The sequence below is a fragment of the Triticum urartu genome, chromosome 6A (assembly GCF_056163025.1).
Source record: "Triticum urartu cultivar PI428250 chromosome 6A, HENAU_Tu73, whole genome shotgun sequence".
Taxonomy (NCBI): Eukaryota; Viridiplantae; Streptophyta; class Magnoliopsida; order Poales; family Poaceae; genus Triticum; species Triticum urartu.
Window position 1 is genome coordinate 58,206,099 of NC_141878.1, and position 21,570 is coordinate 58,227,668.

A 21,570-nucleotide genomic window follows, 5' to 3' on the forward strand; every position below is an offset into this window, starting at 1 on the left:
TGAATATATGTATTCAATGCAATAGTAAAAAAAATTCTTCTTGTGTTGAACAATTTGTCCAACATCTCGAGAAAAAATCTAAACAGAATAAAAGAAGGGGAACTCATCCTCTCATGTTGACATCATTCGACTCTAAAAAGTCTTAGAAGGAAAGGAAATGTCGACTCTTAAACTACAAAAATAATGGCGAATGAACGTTCGATGTCTCACTAATAGTGCAACGCAATGCACCATGTGCGTTCTGTCAGCAATGGCTTGATGCGGTGGGGCGGGCCCACCGGTGGCTACCTTCCAAAACAATTTCTTCCTCGCATCACGAGAAGTTGACGCTGATACTACCGGTCTTGACGCATATGCACGATGGGCATACCTGTGCCGCTTCTGCGCATGGCGCACACACGCAGAGGTGTCTGCACGGCAACATTAGCACAACAGGGGCGCTCTGCCCGCACCCCTTGCACATTTCGACTTCTGTCACTCGGGGGTCCACTCCTGGTGTCTCACCCTCCTCCTCCTCCTGCTCCTCCCTGCAAAAAGCCACATGTTTCTCCCCCCAGCACGATCCGGCGGCGTCCTCACTGTCGTTGCTGCCACTGCCACGAACCGCTTGCTGCTCGAGCACTTGCTGAAGGTCGGCGCGGAGAACATTGGCCACGGTCTCGTTGGACTGCGCAACGTTGCGCCACGCCTGAGCCTCGATGTGGAGGTTCCTGATGCGCTCCTTGAGTGCCCAATTCACGCTCCTGATCCACTCGATCTCCTGGTCCTTGGCCTCGAGCTGCTTCCTCGCCCTGGCCACCACGGTGGATATCATCGTACTAATGTGCCTCTGCCTCTGCTCCCTTGAAGTTGTACACACCTTTTCCGCCTGCATCATCGATCGCCATTAACAAAAATCTAGATAAACCTCAAACTCAAATTATGGATAGATACATGCATGGTGACGATTTGATCGGTGGACTTACATGATTGTGCAGGTTGTGATCGACAACGATCGGTTGTTGTTGCGCTTGGGCTGCACCAAGCATCGACGATTGTTGGTGGCGCGTCCGCTTGTTGGTGGCCATTTCCTGACCACCGTCGAGCCTAAGACCTAACGGCGGCGGCGGTAGAGGCCCACTCATAGGCATTGCAGCGGCGGAGGCACCCGCGGCGAACCCTTGATCCGCGGCGGGTTGGTGGTGGCCGGTGTCGAGGGTAATTTGGTGCGGACTTTTTGCATCGACCATGACACGGCTATAAATGGAGCCAAGGTGACGCGTCCCTGGAGCCAGATCCGCTGGATGGCAGGGCGCTTGGATGACAGCAAGCAGAGCATTAATGCCTGATTACTGGGTTTTGGTTGGCGTTGAGTGTGAGTGATTGACCCCAAATAATTCCTGTCCTTTTTAGGAGTGATTTGCTTGTATTATGGCTCCCATTTAAGTCTCGCTCAATTTGGAAGAATTCGCCATGTTTCTTTCTTTACTAATCTGCAACAAACGGAAATGATGGCTTCCCGCTCCGGACAATCGATTGGTAGACTCCTGAAAACCCAAGGAAAATCTAGATGCTAGAGACCATACATATTGTTATGTTAGTTTTTTTTGCGAGGTATATCGTTTATGTTAGAGTTAGTATGTTCTTGGGCCAAATTAGCATGCAGCGTTAAGCAGTAGCTTTGATCTGCTCTACTCCGATAAATCCTGGGGTGTAAGGAAACCCAAATTAACAAAATAGATTACGCGTGCTTGGTAAAGGTCAGAAAACGGTAGCGAGTGCCTCAGTGGAGGGCAATCCGGAGAAGGAAACTGCAATTTTGTCGTGTTACCTACATTTAATATGTTTTGGCTCGCTAGCTGTATACGGATGAGAAAAAAACAAAGGAAAATAAGGGAGTAAGTTAAAGCATAGAGGTCCAAAATTAGGAAGAAACAAAATGTGCTCTATCGTCCGCCATTCATTCTTGGTGGAAAATCCTATCTGCCGCATTCTACGGCGGATTGTCGTCACTTCGCACTGAGGGGGAGCGACCAGCGATCGACATGGGGCGGCCCAATTATCAGCAAAGTACACGTGCTACAGTGCTGGGCGGTTTTGGGAAGGTTCTAGGAAGTTCCAGTCGGTTTTCTCGTTTTAGGAACCTACTAGAAGGTAAGGAAGGTTCCCGAACCGGTTTTATGTCCTTTTCTGTTTCTTTTTCTTTATTTTCCAGTTTCTCTCTATACTCTTTTCATTTTTATTTCCTTTTTTCGTTTTTTATTTTATTTGTTTCTTTTTCCTTTTTATTTTTCAACAAATCTTTAGAAATACAAAAAAATATTTCTGTTTTTCAAATTTTGTTCACAAATTTCAATAAATGTTCAGAAGTTCAAAGATTGTTTACTACATTTTAAAAAAGTTCTAAAACTCTAAAATGTTTAGAATTTCCAAACTTTCAAAAATGATTCCATATTTTCAGTTTTTATATATTAAAAATCTGTTCGCATTTTCAAATTTTGTTTAGGATTTTCAAATTTTTATTGATTTGAAATTTTTGTTCTGTAAATTCAAAAAATGTTCGGGATATTCAATTTTTTGTTCCAATGTTCAATTTTCTTCTTGATTTAATTTTTATTTTTTCTCTAAATTAGAAAATGTTCAAGGTTTAAAACAATGTTCGGGATTTCAAATATTTTTTGTTCCATTGTTCAAATTTTGTTCTTGATTTAAAAAATACTCTAAAGTCAAAAAATGTTGGTTTTCCAAATATTTTTCCCATGTTCAAATTTTGTTCTTGATTTAAAAATTGTGTTCGCTAAATTAGAAAAATGTTCGCATTTTTCAAAAAATGTTCAGTATTTTAGAAAAAATTCACATGTGTCATATTTTGTTGGAAATTGAAATATATATACAGAATTTTTCAAAATTTCATCATGTTTTGTCAAAATTGGTCGCAAGTTCAATTTCCTGCTTTTCTAGAAAATACAGTTTTTTAAGCAATTCGCCAATTTGAAAAGTGTTTGCTTTCACAAAACACTCAGTTTTTTAATAAAATCATTCAAAATGCTGAAAATAATTCGGATCTGTTCTGAGGTGTTGATTCTTAAAAGCGTACGCCACTAACTAGTCAGTAACGCTCGCTAGGTCAGTTTGTTGCAGCGCTTGGTCTGCAGCATGGGGTACAAGTTCGATTCCCAGCTAGGTGGAATTTTTTTGCACTACAGTACAAGTTTGCTGGCTGTCATGGGCCGGCCCGGTGGGAGACCGCCTATGCGAAACGACGCCACTTTGCCGCAGAGAGCGGCGTATAGGACGTCCCATTCTTGGCACAGTGCCGGCCGATGGATCAGTACATTTTAAATGCCAAAAATCTCTGCGAGTGGGACGAGTAATCTCTTGTACTTCTCCGCCTTGTTGCCCCGTCGTCTTAAATTGGAAGATACGGAAGCAAAATTCGCTTCTATGCCCAAGAGTGAACCACCACCAGTACCTACATGCATATCCATCCCAAGCCACTCAACTCCAGCCACTGCAGCACCCTGTCGCTCCGACTGCCTGATGTCCAACAACAGACGCCGCCTCTTGCGGCAAATAGCACTTTAGCAGGCACCCAAGGCTGCCTTCCATTTGCAGCGCTACTAGCCTACACGCAGCGGGCTACACGAAGCTCGTGACTCATAATTACTAACAACTACTATCTCTGTCCAAGTTTACCAGAGCATCTATAACTGGACCTCTCAAACCCGTCTCATACATTTTGATAGGCCGCTCGGCCGAATTTTTGGTCCAAATGGACTCCTCAAAACACCCGGACTGATCGGCACCTCATATCCAGCCCAAAAATAGGGCAAATATGGGGGCGCCCGGATGCGTCCGGGCATGCCCGCCACGTCGTGGCCCCACACGAAAACACCCGAAAACCCAGTGGTCCGACGGACGCCGAGTCCGTCGCCGCGTGGTGCCGCTTCGGCTCGCCACTGAAGATGAAATCCGACTATTTAAGCCGGCCGACATCCCACAACCCATCCCCCTCTTTCCTCTTCGTGCCGCCAGTCCGAGCCCATCCACCTCCTCCCTCTCCGATGGAGGTGGAGGAGACGAAGGAGCCGGACCAGCAGGTGCCGACATTCAACATGGAGAAGGCGGAGGCGGAGTTCACCATCGCCCAGTCCGACGAGATGACCGAGCAGTAGACCATCCTGGAGTCCATCCATGATGGGGCCTATGTGGAGGCCAACCGGGCGTTCCTCGGGCAGGAGCAGGCGGAGTCCGACGCGCTCTTCGCTGAGCTCGATGCGGAGATAGAGACGGAGGAGGCTGATGCGGAGGCATCGAAGGAGCTGGAGCTGCAGCGGCCGCCCATGCTGCCGGAGCCGGGCACGGTTTGAGGGACCGGATTTGCCATGTGTGGCTGTAGATGCTTTTAGGCGCCCCTCATATTTTAGATAAAATTTGATTATCTATTTGACTAAGAAAATGTAAATTATATATTACAGAAAGTATATTATCAAATTTGTATTCGGAAGAGGTTTCCAGTGATATAATTCTGATGACATATAGTTATATTTTATTAGCTACATCCACGATAAAATGTTAGCTCAAAATAAGAAGAAACATAATAAAACCAGATAGAGGGAGTATTAGTCTGCTAATAGCGGCGACTAATTTGATGGTCACCGTTCTAGTACTAGGCGTGCCTATGGTCGTGTACTATGGCTCTGAGATGTAACATTACTACCAAACATGTATTGGGAAGTACGGGGCACGATTTGTGAACCTGCAATTTTGCACTAATGTGCGTGATTTCCTATTCAGCGCCTACAGCGCCTATTACCGGCATCGTACGGCGTCCCCTACCTTCATCGAATGCCAAACTAACTAAGCCGGCCCACATACACTCAGAACGCTCATGCGTGGTTTGTGCAGCTTCTAGCCAGCTCCTAAAAAATCTGACTGGTTTTGTGAAGCTTCAAAAAGCTTCCCACAATTTTGGGAAGCTTCTAGAAGCATCTGACAAGTTTTCTTTCCTTTTTTGTTTTTCCTATTTTTTCCTTTTTCTTTTATTTCATTGGTAAATTTGCATGAAGGTTTTTAAAAATTGCGAACAATTTGCAATTTTGCAAACATTTTTAAAGTCCACATTTGTTGTTCAAATTTGTAAAAGTTTCAAATTGGTGACATTTTCAAATCCACAAACTTTTCTAATCCATCAATATTTTCCAAATTCAGAAACTTTTCACTTTTCTGACCTTTGTTTTCAAGTCACAAACTTTTTCGAATTGGCTCGTTTAAAATAATCATGATTTTTTTCAAACTCGTGAAAATTTTCAAATCCACAAACATATTTTGAATTCTTGATTTTTTTTAAAATTCATGAACATTTTTCCAAATACAATTGTTTTTCATAAAATCGCGGGGAGTCATTTTTTTCTCCTTAAACAGGTAGTACTGGTTTTTCTTGAACTAGTAGCCCGAGCAGCCGAGCGGCCGAGCGAGCGACTGAACAGCTCGAGCGAGAATGTGGCAGAGAATACGGGCTGGCCCAACTTAGACGGTGTGAGTGATGGCGCTCTAATTCAGCTTGTGAAGCACCAATTAGGAGCACTCCTAAGGACGGACTAAGGTTACAGTTCGTGCTGTACTAACATTCCAAGCCCTGGCCCATCACTCGTGCAAGGGCTATATGCCACCCGTACTGAATTCTCTTAGGAATCGCCTATAGCGGGCGACTACAGAGCCGGTCCAACAATGTAGCGTGCGCGATTTTTTTTTCAGGTTTTCCATTGTTTGTACTGTGGTTTTTCTCGGGTTCTCTTCGGTTTTTTTGGTTTCTTCAGTTTTTTTCTTTCTTTCTTTTTTACCTTTTTCACACATGTCTACATTTTCATAAGCACTGACATTTTCCATATATCACAGGAAATTTTTTGTTCTACTCATTTAACCTTTTATCAAATACATGATTAACATTTGGAAAATATATGTTTTCATGTCTACTTTTTTATACACATTATAATTTTTCTTATACATCTAAAAAATTATATATGTTTAACATGGTTTCACATTTTCATAAATATTTGTTTTGAACATTTTCTTGAACGGGTGTTAAAAAGTTTTTGAAATACACCTTGACACATTTTTTGTATGATAAAAAACATTTGTTTAACTACGAGAACTCTCTTTTTTACATTGGGTAAACAGTTTTTTTTTTAAATGTCACAACCATTTTATTTGAAATGCATGAATTTTTTTCTTCTTCTTTATTAATGAGATGAGGCAAAACTTTTGCCTCCGTTTCAAAAAAAATGCGTGAATTGTTTTTTCTAGATCTAACGTACATTTTTAATGGTACGAAGCACTTTTTGAATTACACGGACATTTGTTTAACATTTTATAATACTAAAATAGTCATGTACACATTTGTTCAGACATTTGTTTTGAATGGTAGAAACATTTTCTAAGTGTGGGGCTAATATTATTTGTACACTTCATTTACTAAATCAAGTTCATAATATATATATTTATTTCAAAATATAAACAAAGGAAGAAAAAACACGTGTGGTGTCAGCATAACATCATCACAACGAGACTATGTCATTGTTGGGCCCGCCCACTACCGACTAGCTGCGGGCGAGGCTGGCATACGACCCGCTGCGGGCGGCACATAGCCACGCGCCCATCACTTCTGAGTTATGGACTCAAGTCAGGTTATTCTTATGCTTTTATATGGATCGGTCCTGAGCAGAGCCACAAACCACGAAACGTAACCAACGGAGATGGGCTTCCAAATTTGAAACCTCTTACGAAAGGGAAACAACGGCCAGTTACAAAGCGCTCTGCGTGCGACAAGTGGCATGCACGGAACGCTCCCTCGCGAGCAGCCACATCGAATTGGTTTCTTCCGGCTTTCTGGTTTAGCAAGTTTTGCAATTTGCCCCTCCAAGTTCTCAGTTTCCCTGTTTCCATTTCCACGTGCGACGGACTGAAAACAGAAGTGGCTTTTCACACTTAAACTCCAAAAATAGATTTGTTGCTAGTAAAGTTCCTCTTTTTTCACTTTCTTTTTCTTGTCTTATTTTTGGGGGAGGGAGTTTAATGGGGTAAAAAAAGGGAGGGAGCACTATAGCTTTCAACTCAAACAAATGACAACTTTTAACTCAGAACTTCAAGTTTTCAGTAATATTACCTGCTTCCTGCTTGCCTCCGGTTCATCAAGTTACCATATACATCTTGAAGGGGATCATAGGTCAAGGCATGTGTTGATCGTACCACATCTTTTGGGCTTCATCGATACACGACACCTACAGCGTGATTCGTGCTCGCCCCGGCCCGTCAAACACACTCTTTGCCAGTAGCAGATAGACAGCTAGTGCTTTTACATTAGTGTTGGAAGCACATATCTAACGGTTTGTGGGAGCATAGGCAGTGCTTTCCCCTCGTTTTGGAGGCACATATCGATGGTTCGTGGGAGCACATGCAGTGCTTTTTTCCTGGTTTTTGAAAGCACATATCACCTATATGTATGGTCCGTGGGGAAATAGGCAGTGTTTTTTCCCATTAGTTTTGGAAGCATAGATCTATGGTTTGTGAGAGCACATGCAATACTTTTCCCCTCGCTTTGGAGGCACAAATCAATGGTTCGTGGGAGCACAGGCAGTGCTTTTCCCTGGCTTTTGGTAGCACAGATCATTTATATGGATGGTTTGTGGGAGCACAAGCAGTACCCTTTCCATTAGCCTATGAAAGCACATATCTAGGGTCTTGTAAGTATTGCATTTTGGAAAGCTGCAAACCAAGAGCGCCTACAAAATAAAGGTTCAACGAAAACTTACAATAAAATGTTCTTTCAGTTTTTTGAACTCTCTGCCATTATAGAGAAATGAACATCTTAGTATGGTAAATGGTGATTCACAATGGTAAACATTTGGCACTTCTTATACAAAATCAAAAAATTCAACTCTTCAGGTATTTGCTTTTACAGTGTCTTTCTCCTCCAAATAAGTGTAGCAAGGATGCTTCCATCCTGGCCGTCTGAGGATTCACCAAGGTCCTCTCCATGTGCCTCACCAACGTCATCGACTCCATCATCTCGCCGGCACAATCTGCCTTCCTGGCAAAGAAGAGCACGCATGACAGTTTTCTCTATGTTCAAAGTGCAGTTAGAGCACTACACAGGAAGAAGACACCGGCATTGCTTATCAAACTAGACATAGCAAAAGCTTTCGATAATGTCTCCTGGGAATACTTACTCGAGCTACTACAAGCCCTAGGTTTCTCAGCTAGATGGCGCGACTGGATCACTATGTTACTGTCGACATCGACCTCCCCCTTCTTGCTCAACGGCGCGGAGGGAAAGAAAATCCTACACTGCAGAGGGCTCAGGCAAGGCGACCCGCTGTCACCACTCCTGTTCATCATCGCCATAGACCCCCTGCACCGTCTCCTCCAACGTGCCATGGAGCTAGGCGAGCTTGACTCACTACCTGGCAGGGAGTTGTCGTTGCGGGTGAGCCTCTATGCAGATGACACCATCATCTTCGCCAACCCAGTGAAAGAAGAGATTGATACGCTCATGAGCATCATCCACGACTTCGGGCATGCTTTAGGACTAAAAGTGAACCTGCTGAAATCTTCAGTTACTGCCATAAGATGCGACCACATTGACCTGCAGCAGGTGTTGCAAAATTTTGGAGGGCAACAAGAGCACTTCCCCCTGCGCTACCTTGGGCTGCCAGTCACCATCTCCAGGCTACGGATTGTGCATCTCCAATTCATTTTGGACAGAATCCGAGCTCGACTGGCAGGTTGGAAAGGCCGTCTCCTTACCATTGCAGGAAGGAGAGTTCTCGTCAGAAGCGTTTTGAGCGCACTACCAACCTTTGCCCTGACCGTTCTGAAAGTGCCGAAGAAGATTCTGACTGAAGTGGACAAGATCATACGGCGTTTCCTATGGGCTCAAGATGAAGAGATCAGCGGTGGGAAGTGCAAAATTCAGCCATGCACTCAGGCTCCGGTGGCTTTGGTTCTCTTGGATCACACCCAACAGGCCCTGGGTTGGAATGCAGCTACCATGTGACCAAGGAGACAAAGACCTCTTCAATGCATCAACAACAGTGACACTGGGAGATGGGCAGACGACGAGTTTCTGGGACAGTTCCTGGACCGGTGCAGGAACACTGAAAATGGAGTTCCCTCAGCTCTACAAGCACTCAAGGAGAAAGAACAGGACAGTCCACGCAGCAATCCACAATGAAAATTGGATCCTGGACCTTGCCCAGGGGAATACCCAACATCTATGGCCGGAGGTGATCCGTTTGAGCAGATGGCTCACCTCGAGAAACCTAAGTCTAAATGAGGACCTGCGAGACACCATTCAGTGGAAGCACACGGCCTCAGGTTCCTTCTCCACCAGTTCGGCATACAAATTCCAGTTCCAGGGAATGATCAAGACCAGTTTCAGAAAAATGCCTTGGCAAGCATGGGCACCGGCAAGGCTGAAGTTTATGGTCTGGCTACTCCTCAAAACAGGCTCTGGTGCAACGATCGGCTACAGAGAAGAGGATGGCCAAATGAGTACTTCTGCCAGTTCTGCCTTAGAAACCTGGAAACCTCGCACCACTTGTTTTAGCAGTGCCCCTTCTCACTAGCAATCTGGGAAAAAAATCGCCCAACGACGAGGATGCAACTTCCTACACCCCACAGTCTGGCAGCACAAGAACAAGGCCGTGGAGATCATTGCAGAAATGATCAGCCAAGCTACACATGAACACAAAAAGGGCATCAAGACAATGATCATTCTGCTGCTGGGAAGCATTTGGCAACAGCGCAACGAATGCACTTTCAGACATAAGATAGCAAATCATAAAGAAACAATAGCGACCGTCGCAAGAACTGTCGAGCTCTGGCGCCAAGCAGGAGCGACACACCTGGAGCACCCTTTCTGGGACCCGCCCTGAGAGGTTTTCTTCCACCAGCATAGCCTAGGGCTGGGTGTGCTTTTTCTTTTCAGTTTCTTCTTCTCTCCTTGATCACTCGATCATACACCACCTTTAAATGTTTCCCGCCTGCTTCCTGCTATGATTTCAATATATGCCAGCCATCAGCTGGTCCGTTCAAAAAAATGTTTTAAATAAAAATACCTAGAAGGTATGGTTCGAGAGAAACGAAAATCGCTACTTATAAGACTTACCGTTCTGTTTTTATGTTCATGCTAGTATTCCTTTTTAATTCTCTTTTGCGTCAACTTCTTTGATATTTCCCCGCAAAAAGAACTTCTTTGATATTTGTTTAGCAACTCCTCTTGATCTTTTTAATCTTTAGCGGGAGTGGTCTCTTTTGGTATCAGGATTTTAACCTTTCCCTTATATATGTCCATCAGATATAGACATATAGTGTGTAACGGTCTTCCTTCTTGCTGGGCAAGAATATCTGAAGAGGAAAGTTTTCACAAGATTTCAGGGTTTTTTCAACTATTTATTAAAAACCCAAAATTTATAGAATTTTGAGCTTGTTATAAACAAAATGATTACAAATTTTGCTGTTAGTAGCCTTTCCTTTCGATCTTGTGTTGCATGATTCATAATCTAGTCGCCCTTCAAGCTTTTTTTGTTGAAATTATGGATATTTTCTTTGCTATCAATTTTCAGCACCTCCAACAAAAAAGGTTAAACCAAATTACATAAATTACCGACCGGAATGTTAGAAAGAAACATAATCATACCTAATAAAGGATGCTAGAAAAAACACAATTAAAATTTATTTATTTGGTATACTACATGTACGAAGTAAGGGTTTAAGATTAGTCTTTGGCTTTGTTTTGATTGTTGCCTTTCCGGGATATGTGCTACTGTTGCCATCACCTGTTTTTCTATACGGTGTTCGTTGTTCTTTGTTGGATAGGGATCCTTCAGGTTCTTTCCACTGTATTCTTTGACCTTCTTCCCATATTTATCCATTTGCCGAAACAGAGTTTTCCTGCAGTTAGATAAGAATTTTGTGCTCACATCAAAACAAATAAACAAGTATTTGTGACGCTTTTGGTCACCGTAATTTCTCTAATGTGGTGCAGAAGAAGCCACTCTTCCTGAGTTATTTGCATGCCACTGGTCGCTCATGCTTATTTTCTTCAGTTGAAAGGCCTCTTTGTTATGATAAAAGTAATGTTCTTGATAAAAGTAATATTTGCCTACCAAGCTTTGTTGTTCTTTCGTTTCATGTTTTTTCGTTCTTTACTTTCTTCATTTCCGGTTTCTCCTTTTATCTTCTTATTTAATCATATCTTTTTACTTTTTGATATCTTGTTTTCCATTATTATTCACTTGCAAAATAATTTATCTTTTGCTTGCCACAACTGACATTCTTGAAAGATATTACCGAAGCTTTTGATTTTTGTTTTTTTACATTTTCTTGCTCTGCCAACATATTGGATTTTGATCTATTGGTGATTGATGATGTACTGTTTGAGGCGAAAGAAATTATATTCACCGTTGCTGCATTTTTATCGCCAAAAAAGTGAAGCAAATATCTCCTAGAAATTATTGTTTCACAAGCATGAGTACCAATTTCCAAACTATGACAAAAATTTTTGTGGAGATAAGTGAACAGTTTCCATGACTGGGTAATTTTTTTAAAAAAATCATGCTAAAAAATTTAGAGAAGAAATTGGAATATTTCTTGGGATCCACGTGAGCTTTTTTAGCTAAGGTGGATGAACATTTTTCTGTGATGATGTGATGAACAAACGAAGGTTTACATTTGCATATGTTATGAAATAGAACATGAAAGAAAAATCGCTCTTCCCTAAAGGAATTTTCATGCTTCCATAGAAAATTGTACATGTTCCTTCCGAAACCTCTGTTGCTGGAGCACTTTTTTTCCTGCAATCTTTTCTTCAAATTTACATTCTTGGGATTTGCCCGGTGTGTAACAACTTAGCCCAATATCTAGTGAGTAATAATCTAGCCCAACCAGGGGATTGGTCCAGTCCTAGCTTCGCCTAGAATTATAAGGTTCCTGTCACAGGAACGTAAGATCAGAGTATCAAAGAAGCAATCCAAACAATTACTCCCTCTGTTCCCAAATATAAGTCTTTCTAGAGATTACAACAAGTGACTAAATGAGTGAATCTACACTATAAAATATGTCAAGTCTCCGTTAACAAATGTTGCTTGTGATTCTGCATGCAGAGCTGGTGTCGATTTGAAGTGAATTAGGAATAGGCATGAGCTCAGCTGGCCAGAGAGCTGGAGTAGTTTGGCAAGCGATCCACAGATACAGCGATCTCAGATTCTCAGTGCAACAAGAACAAAAATCCTGCATGACATAGATACGTTCAAACTTTTATTGAAGATCAGAACGAGTGGCAGAAAACATATTGGTAAAATCTGCAGGTTAACTAGTAAGAAAATAGCTTTCTGTAAATTAAACACGCGTACCATAGACTTGAAAATCGATGGGATCTTAGCTAGTCTCCGCCTCTCTTCACAGGCTGCTACATCTCTATCATCTTTGGGCAGCCAGAAATGTGCAGCGTGCCTAGCTGCGCAACGGCCTCCAATCCCCCAATTGAGACAAGGTCTGGACAATCGGTGATATATAACTCCTCTAGAGATGCAAGGTTCGTCCTCCAAATGTCACCTGGAATGGATGTTATGCCCGGGCACTCAGACATCTCCAGCGAAACGAGTGACGAGAGGTTTTGCAGGCAGCTGGGAACCCATGCAGATATATCCCCACATTGGCCCAGTACGAGCCTCTGGAGCGTCGACGGCAGCACCAGTCCCCTCTGCCAGTCCAAACGTTGGCAATCATAAATCTCCAGGTCCTTGAGACAAAGGAAACTTCCAAACCTTTCTCCGGGTAGCGAGAGCAACTCGTCGCAGTGTGCAATATAAATCCTCTCAACGACAGGCAGGCATTCTTGTGTTAGGAGACCATCAAGGGTTGACAGTTTAGTGCAGCCGCTAATGGTTAGCACCTTAAGGAACAAGAACGATGTAATGCCGTTGGCGCTGCACCCGCAATGGGAGAAGTTAGTGAAGATCGCTGGTCTCACAGATGTAAGAGACTCGCACCTTGCAATGCTCAAACTCATTAGGGCTGGAAGATGTTGTGGGTGTATGGACGTGTGGCGGGAATAATATAAGAAGAAGCTAGTGAGGGAGCAACACTCAATATTGTGTGCTAAATCCCCAGAACAACCCAGCACAAGCCTCTTGAGTGAAGGAGCCACCAAACTTTGGGAGCAGATATTTCGGCAATAAACCACCTCCAATTCTTCAAGGCAATGGAACTCCACGAATCTTTCAGTTGGTACTGATATTAACCTCTCGCAATTTTTAACTACTATTTTCTTGATGGCTGGTATAGAAGCTGGATGTAGAAAATGCTCAAGGCTTGATAACTTGTGGCAATCAGAAATTGCTAGATCCATCAGGGAAGTGAAAATACCAATATTTGCAAATGATATTAAGCTTGATAACTTTTGTGGCTGAAACCATCTTGGTAGAGACACATCTGGATAATCTCGGAGTTGCAAAGATTTTAGACCATTGGGAGGTTGTAAAAGGTGAAGTGCTTCTGTCCCATTGTTCTGTCGAGTCATCATCGAAGACCGGTGCACTTTTAGACCGTGAAGATATCTCTTTTTTTGTTTAGCTTCTAGTGCATCGCAGTTTAGTTGATACTCTAGATAATATCGAAATCCACATAATTCAATTCTCCTCAAGCTGATCAACTTATCCAAGTCACTGGGTAAACTTTCTATCTTGCATTCCCCAATATAAAGAATCTGCAAATTATAGAGGCAACAGAACATTGAAGGAAGGCTCTTCAAAGGAGAAGCTCTGGAGATTTCAAGGTACCGAAGATGCTTCAAGTTGCAAACACTACCCGGTAACCCAGTTGTAGAGGCACAAATAATCACGCGCATACGCCCAAGTTCAGTACACCAATGATCCATTACAGGTGCTACAACTTTATCCTCCGAGGGCATGTTGCAAATCAGGGTACGCAGCTTCTCATGCTTGCATAGGCTGAACAGCTTTGAATAATCAAACTTTGGGTTAGAGAGTACTGATAGATGACGAACATTCTTAGGAATCTTTTGGAAATCGTTCACATTTTTTAATATGAAGCAATCATTCTTTGAAACCATTTGGACCATGTCATGAAGCAAGTCATGGACTACATATGCTCCGTGTACTTTCTGAAAGAAAGATCGACTTACAAGATCTTCAAAGTACTGACTAGCAATATCCTGAATTGGAATGTCCCCCTGAGGTTCCACAAAGCCTTCCGCCACCCAAATTTCAGCTAAATAATCCTTCTCAAATTCATGATCTTTAGGGTACACACCACATAATGAGAAACATCTCTTCAGGTGGAATGGTAAGTACATGTAGCTCAACCGAAGGGCTGGCAAAATGTCATCCTCCTGTTGCCTTAACTCCCACAATTCACTCTCTAGAACATTATTCCAATATGTCATGTGACGGTTCATCCTTAGCAGGCGTCCAAGAGTTTTTGCAGCTAAAGGAGAACCCTTCAGCTTAGGAAGTATGCTTCTACCAATTTGCTCTAACTCATGATCATTGCTAAACCTCTTGGATCCAAACATGCATAGTTTGAAGAAATTCCAAAAGACATCATCCTTCAAGCCATTTAATTTCAATGTCTCCATTGTGCGCACTCCATCGGCAACCTTTTGGGACCTAGTGGTGACCAACATAATGCTTCCCTTCCTCACATTTTTTAAAGGTGCACAGAATCTCTTCCAAGATTGCCCATTCTCCTTCAAGGCATCGTCCCACAGATCATCAAGGACAATAAGTAACATTTTCTGGCACACAGTTTTATGAAGAGCATGTTGAAGCTAGTCCAACTGGCCAGTTCCTTCCTCTCCAGAAATGGATTGCAAGGCTTCTTTAGTTAACCTCTTGACGTCAAAGTCATCTGAGACAGAAAGCCAAATTGTCCTTTTGAAATGAGGCTTCACTTGTTGGTAGATATGTTGAGCCATAGTGGTTTTTCCAACACCCCCAATTCCAACTATTGGCAAAACAGCAAGATGATTTTCTTGTTCATTACAAACATGGTTGATTGTTGCTAATGTTCTTTTTGATGAATTGATTGTGCGACATTCTCTCTTCTGTTTGGAATGAGATTTCGTGGTACTATCATCTTCTCTTACAACTAGCAATTGTATCACCTGATTCAACTCCTGATCACGGCCAAACATTATTGACTCAATAGGAAAAGAACTAGTCTCTGGCCTGACTGATTTGTCAAAACGTGGTGTCGCTTCACCCAAGCCCATCTTCTCAAGCAGATTAGAAAGATTCTCCAGCCTTTTCTGGATATCCTTCACTTTGTTGAAACTGCCCTGAATGACACAGTTAAAGAAATCGATAAAAGGAGATTGGCTTGCAATGCCCTCCACTGTCACTTTCTGCTCATACCACCTGAACTCATCAAGAATGTCCTCCACATCATACACCGCATCACTGAATTTAGGAAGGAGCTCGGCCACACAGTGTTTGTGGCTCCTCCACTCCGCCCGATCAATGAGGTCGTACATTGCCGGAAGAGTATCACTAAGACCTTGTAGGCCACTCTGCAAGTGCAGTACCTCATCCTGAAGATTTTGCTCTTGCTTACCACTCCATCGGGAGTGCAGAGATGAAATAGAAGACCTTGCCCACTGAAACAAATTGACACATTCGTTGATGCCACTGATGACCCCAATAGTACCTGATATACTCATGGTGACTCGAATCTGAAGATTTCTTCTCTGTCCTGTTGACCAACAATAGACATGGTGAGCATTACAGCATACTTTGTGGTCAGATACCAAGAGTAAAAGAGTAATATTCACCATGAAATTAACACCAGTTCTTTGTATGGGAGAATGTATGGACCTAACTGGATTACGACAAATCACAAGAATGCCAAATCACAATTGAATGTAATGTGATATTTTTTAGAACATATTTCCTTCAGAGAACCTGAGAGCAACCTCATAACAGCACTAATACTTTGTATGAGAGAATGTATGGACCTAACTGGATTATGACAAATCACAATTGAATGCAATGCAGTAATATTTTTTAGAACAGATTTCTTTCAGAGAACCTGAGAACCACCTCATAACAGGGCACTGGATTCGTGAGGGCTTGTTTGGACTGCGTGGAGGAGGAACTTGCCTGACCTGGAGACCTCCGGCCGGCTCGCCTAATCAGCTTGGTTAATTACCGGCTGGCCAAGAGCCCAAGACATCCTTCGTGCACAGAGAAGGTGCAGCCACAGGGATGCATCACTGAATCTCCGCTGCAGCTGCTGCCGCTGGCTTCTACTCCAGCGCGGCTGTACCAACTAGGACGGATCAACCAAGCCGGGCCGCCGCAGCATGGACGGCTGGACGACGCTCCACTAGCGAGCGAGAGCCAATGCCTAATCTCAATGTCTTCACTCTAAGCTCGCCGCGCCTGACCATCACGCCGGTCAAGCAACAGAGCTCGTTGCCTCTAGTATCTACCCCTCGTATCACCACTCCTGTGCGGAGGCTGCGGCCTCCGGCATGGGGTCGCGCTCCCGCCGCGTGCCTTCGCACCATGGTCGCTGGCTTGGTGAATCAAATTAGATCGGGGGGCGGAGAGGGACGAGGGGGGGAATTTTGGATCTGAGAGATGAGGAATTGAGGATTTTTTTTTATATGCATGAGAAATTGAGGATTATTGACCCGAACCGACAGGAGCTCTGTCATTGCATTAAAGGAGAGGGAAAAACTGTACATTTTAGAGCTTACAAGGGGAGACAGAAGTTAAAAAAGAAAAAAGCCCACTAACAACGAGAGACAGTAGGCAAGGAAAAACAGCGGCAGATTATACTCTGAAAGCCTTCCTGAATAGACTAATGTCATCAATCACCAGCATGTAAATTTGATGAGGCAACAACAGCTTGTGTTGGAACACCCTCTTGTTTCTTTCATTCCATAAATGCCAGGCAACATATGCAGCAAACGTGATCTGTTCCTTCCTGATGTTCTTGGGGTTGATCAAATGCAGCTTACGCCACCAACCTTTTACTGAATTGGAGGAAAAGGCCGCGTCCAACAGCTCAGGATGAATGGAGCCTGCCTCTGTCCAGACTTCTTTAGAGTAGGGGCAGTCGAGGAGGATGTGCCTCGCAGTCTCAGGGGCCTGATCACAGAAGGCGCATGTCGGGTTGCAAGGCCATCCTCTGGTGGATAATCTGTCCGCCATCCAGTTTCTGTTTTGGATTAGCAACCAAAGATAGAATTTTATCTTGTTTTCAGCTTTGACCTTCCAAGCTTGCTCCAGAAGTGGTTGTTTGATTCACCCTATGAATTGGGCATCATAAGCATCATGTGCCGTGTAAATTCCTTTGGAGTTAAAAACCCAGACAATGCTATCCCTGTCCTGAGACAGCTGCACTTCCTGGATCAGCTCCCACAAGTTGACAAATTGCAGAACCTGTTCTTCGTTGCCCACCCTTTGGAAACCCTTCATCCATTTGTTTTCAGTCAAAGCATCTGCCACCTTGAGATTTTTCCTCCAGGCCAGCTTTGCAACCTCTGGAGCCACTTCAATGGGTGCAACCCCATGCAGCCACTTGTCTTTCCAGAAATTTGCCTTTTGTCCGTTCCCCAAAATGATCTTGGTGCAGGCGGAGAAAAGGTCTTTGTCTATTGCATCGCACAGAATTTGGGAACCTCTCCAAGGTCTGTCAGTGTCATCCCATTCGAACCAACACCATCGGAGTCTCAAAGCTCTGCTATAACAGGTTAGCTCTTTGATTCCGAGGCCACCGAGACTTTTGGGGGAGCAACATTGTTTCCAATTTACCAAGCATTTTACTTCCGCTTGTCTCCTCATCCCCAGCCCAAAGAAAGTTTCTTCTATATTTGTCTAGCTTTTTGATGGCCCACTTATCCATTGCAAAACAAGTAAGGAAGAAAGTTGTGATTGCCGTGAGGACCGAGTTGATTAGAGTTAGGCGCCCCGTTCTGTTTAGAAGCTTTCCTTTCCATGGTTTCACTCTCCCAGCAGCCTAGTCTATGAGAGGTTGCAATTCAGCACGTTTTGGCTTTCTCGTGTGCAAAGGAAGGCCCAGGTATTTGCAAGGGAGCGAGTCCTCTTTTCCTCCAAAATCTTGCAGAACTTCACCATGTTCCTCGACATTGCACCGAATCTGTATGTTGTGCACTTTCCAAAGTTGATCATCAAACCGGAAATCTCTCCAAAACGAATCAGAATTTTTTGAATAGCAGCAATCTCATCTCTGATGGGGTTAACAAACAGAGCTGCATCATCAGCATACAGGCTGGTCCTCAATGATGCCGACTGCTGGCTTATAGGGGTGAGCAGCCCTTCCACCATTGCCAAGGCCATCAGCTTTTGCAGCGGCTCCATTGCAAGAATGAACAACATGGGTGAAAGGGGGTCACCCTGCCGCAGCCCTCTTCGGTGCAGAAATGGCATGCCCGGACATCCATTGAGGAGGACCCTGGAAGAGGACGTGGAGAGCAGCAACGCGATCATGTCAGTCCACCTCTGTCCGAAGCCAAAACCCTTCAAAACTTCCAACATGTAGCTCCAATGCACGGAGTCAAACGCTTTGGCAATATCCAGCTTAAGAAAAATGAGCGGTGAGTTTCTTGTGAAGGCCCTCCTAATGACATTCTGGACAAACAGGAAGTTATCTTGAATGCTACGCCCTTTGAGGAAAGCACTTTGGCTAGCAGAAATCATGTGTTGCAACTCCGGAGCCAGCCTATTGGCCATGATTTTGCAAAGAATTTTTGCCACACTATGCATGAGGCTAATTGGCCAAAATTCAGATGCTCAATCGGCATTCCCTTTCTTTGGCAGCAGCACTATAAAGGCATTGTTCAGCAGCTTCCATGTATTGCCTCTCAGATGAAAAAACTGGTTGATGGCCTCCAGAAGATCGTTCTTGATGAGACCCCAGCATTTTTTGAAAAAGCCCCCAATGAAACCATCAGGGCCAGGGGATTTCTCAGCATGTAAGTCGAAAACCGCCTTTTTTAATTCCTCTATGGTGAAAATGGCGTCCAGGTGCTCAAGGTTGAATGAAGGAAGCTGCAGATACTCCCAATTCAGCTTAAATTTGCGCTGTCCAACAGTTCCCAGCAGGTTGTTGAAGTGGTCCCACAGGACCCGGGCCTTATGCACCTTATCAACTACAGCGCCTTCCGGCCCAATCAGAGAAGGGATGTGATTCTTGCGTCTGTGTCCGTTCGCCTTGAGCTGGAAGAGTTTTGAATTGGCATCTCCAACTTTAATCCAAGTTAGCCTAGACCTTTGCCGAACCTTGATCCTCTCAATAGCTACAAAACCCAACAGTTTCTTCTTCAGCAGATCTCTTAAATTCCTTTCTTCTTTGGTTAGTGATCTTTCTTCTTGGGCAAGATCAAGGTGGAAGATCAATTCAGTTGCAATATTGTACATCAACTGAGATCTTTTGGAAGCCTTTCTATTCCATTTGGTTAGCGCTTTGGCAGTTCTGGACAATTTGGTGTGGAGCTTTCTGCAAGGGTCTGCAGATTGAACAGGTTTCTCCCAAGCCTCGGTCACCACCTCAAGGAAATCAGGCTTTGCAAGCCAAAAGGATTCAAAGCGGAAACCTTTGAAGTGTTGCAGATCCATTGGCTTGAGAACCAGCGGGCAGTGGTCAGAGATGGATGTCGAGGCTGGAGTGAGCTGATAATTTGGAAATTTCAGTTCCCAGGCTTCAGTAACCAGCACTCTATCAATCTTGGTCAACGTGACGTTTTCCCTTTCGTTTGACCAAGTGAACTTTCTCCCAAGCAAGGGGAATTCCAGCAGCTCAAGTTGATCCAAAGTAGATCTGAATCGGCCCATCATTTGCAAATTAATATTACCATTGCTCTTTTCATCAGCCTTCTTGATTAGGTTGAAATCACCAGTCACCATCCAGCAGTCCAAGGCAAACTGCTTAATGTTCTTGATTTCTTCAATGAACAAGATCTTGTCGGAGACTTCTTGCGGTCCGTAGACTGCTGAAAGGGTCCAAGCATCATTATTAGTTCTGTCTCTCACCGTCCCAGTGATTGAATTTGGCCCATCAGCAAGCGGCTCATGGGTGATCACAAAATCGGCTGAGCAAGCGATAAGAATTCCTCCTCTTGTGCCCACAGCTGGCTTAAAGATGAAATTTTCTCGAAACCGAGCGCCCAAAATTTCAGTCACGATAGCAGGGGTAATCACTGCTAGTTTTACTTCTTGCAAATAGACTATGTTGCAACCAATTTCAGCCACAAAAATTAGCGTTGCTCTTCTCTTGGCTGGGTTGTTTAGACCCCTGATATTCCAATTCAGAATTTTGTAATCCATAGGGAAACCAGGAACACAGCAGATTGGGGCGACAACAAAACAGTAGCGGGCAGCGTTAACTGACAAACAGACCGACCCAAGCAGAGTCGAGCCATCTGAAACTGGCTTACTGACGGTAGAACAACAGAACTCATCAAACCAACTACCACATGGGGATACAACGACTGGGACATCCAACCTCTAAGAAAAAAGGGGGCGACTAACATTTGGAAACCATGACACACCCAACATAGCAGAACCAGACTAGGATGCCGCAAGCCCTGGCGCCATAGCTTGGGCCTTGGCCTTCTTAGCAGGGCTGGAGGCGGCCATGAGGGAGGAGATTGCAGCCACAAACGCCGAGGGGAGCGGCTTTTGGCAAATGTTCTTGATGCGCTCGATCCCCTCAGGCATAGCAGCCGCCAGATCAGGGGCCGCCCCCTCTTTCTTCATCAGGACGAACAGCGCCTTGTCCAAGCTGGAGAGCTGACTGGAAGGCTTTGCCGCCAGCCTGCCGCTGCACCTTGGTGCAGCCCCGCCATCCGCTTTTGGGTGGTCGCCCGTGGCTGAAACCTTTGCCGCCGGAGCCACGACGGGGGGGGGGGGGGTGTGGGGATCAAAGGGGGAGTGATCGGGGATGAGCAATTGTTGAGGAAGAGCTCGACCTTATCCCCGTGTGGCACCGACCGGATGGGCAGAGCAGTAGCCCCAGGTGGGCTCTCCAGAACATGGAGATCAGAGGCAAGCAATGGGCCGCATGGGCTCTCCAAGGAAATCAAAGAAGCAACATCGCTTGGGCCCCCTGACTCGCCTTCGCCGTCAGGGCCCTCCCCATCTTCCAGGCCCAAACTGATTTTGGGCTCAACTATTGAGAGCCCCGGTGCCTCATCCCCTCGTTGACCCAAGCGCGGACTGGTCGCCACCTTGGTAGAGGGGAGAACGGTCCCCTCTTCAGCAGGAGCAGGTTGCCTTTCACCAAAAGGCCCCTAGGTGGGCGCTGCAGCTTGCACTATAGGCGTTGTCAGCAGCTCCTCCGAGCCAACCCCCATCCCGTGCTCCTGGCCACCCGACAGACTTGGGCAGAGGACATGAGACATGGGAATGGGGACTGGCCCTGAACCATCATCCGACCGTGAAGAGCCAGGAGCCCTCCGTTCCCCTCCTTTAATGAAGCCTTCATGATCCTGCACATGGCCGTCGTGCATGGCCTCAGGCTGCGGCCCCAGCTTTCCGTCTC

General features: G+C 44.6%; 1 protein-coding gene and 1 pseudogene across 2 annotated transcripts; both read right to left on the bottom strand.

Annotated features, from left to right (window-relative positions):
* LOC125517307 (putative BOI-related E3 ubiquitin-protein ligase 3) lies at positions 1-1,229 on the bottom strand. Its single transcript, XM_087528155.1, has 2 exons — positions 966-1,229; positions 1-868 (listed from the first exon to the last, which is right to left on the bottom strand). Exons 1-2 carry the CDS (start codon positions 1,227-1,229, stop codon positions 314-316), a joined length of 819 nt encoding a protein of 272 aa, XP_087384281.1. The 3' UTR covers positions 1-313.
* A 10,507-nt stretch (positions 1,230-11,736) lies between these two features.
* On the bottom strand, positions 11,737-20,922 carry LOC125512478 (putative disease resistance protein RGA3; annotated as a pseudogene). Its single transcript, XR_015609554.1, has 3 exons — positions 16,101-20,922; positions 12,393-15,753; positions 11,737-12,270 (listed from the first exon to the last, which is right to left on the bottom strand). The product of XR_015609554.1 is annotated as a putative disease resistance protein RGA3 (transcript).
* Positions 20,923-21,570: the final 648 nt, after the last annotated feature.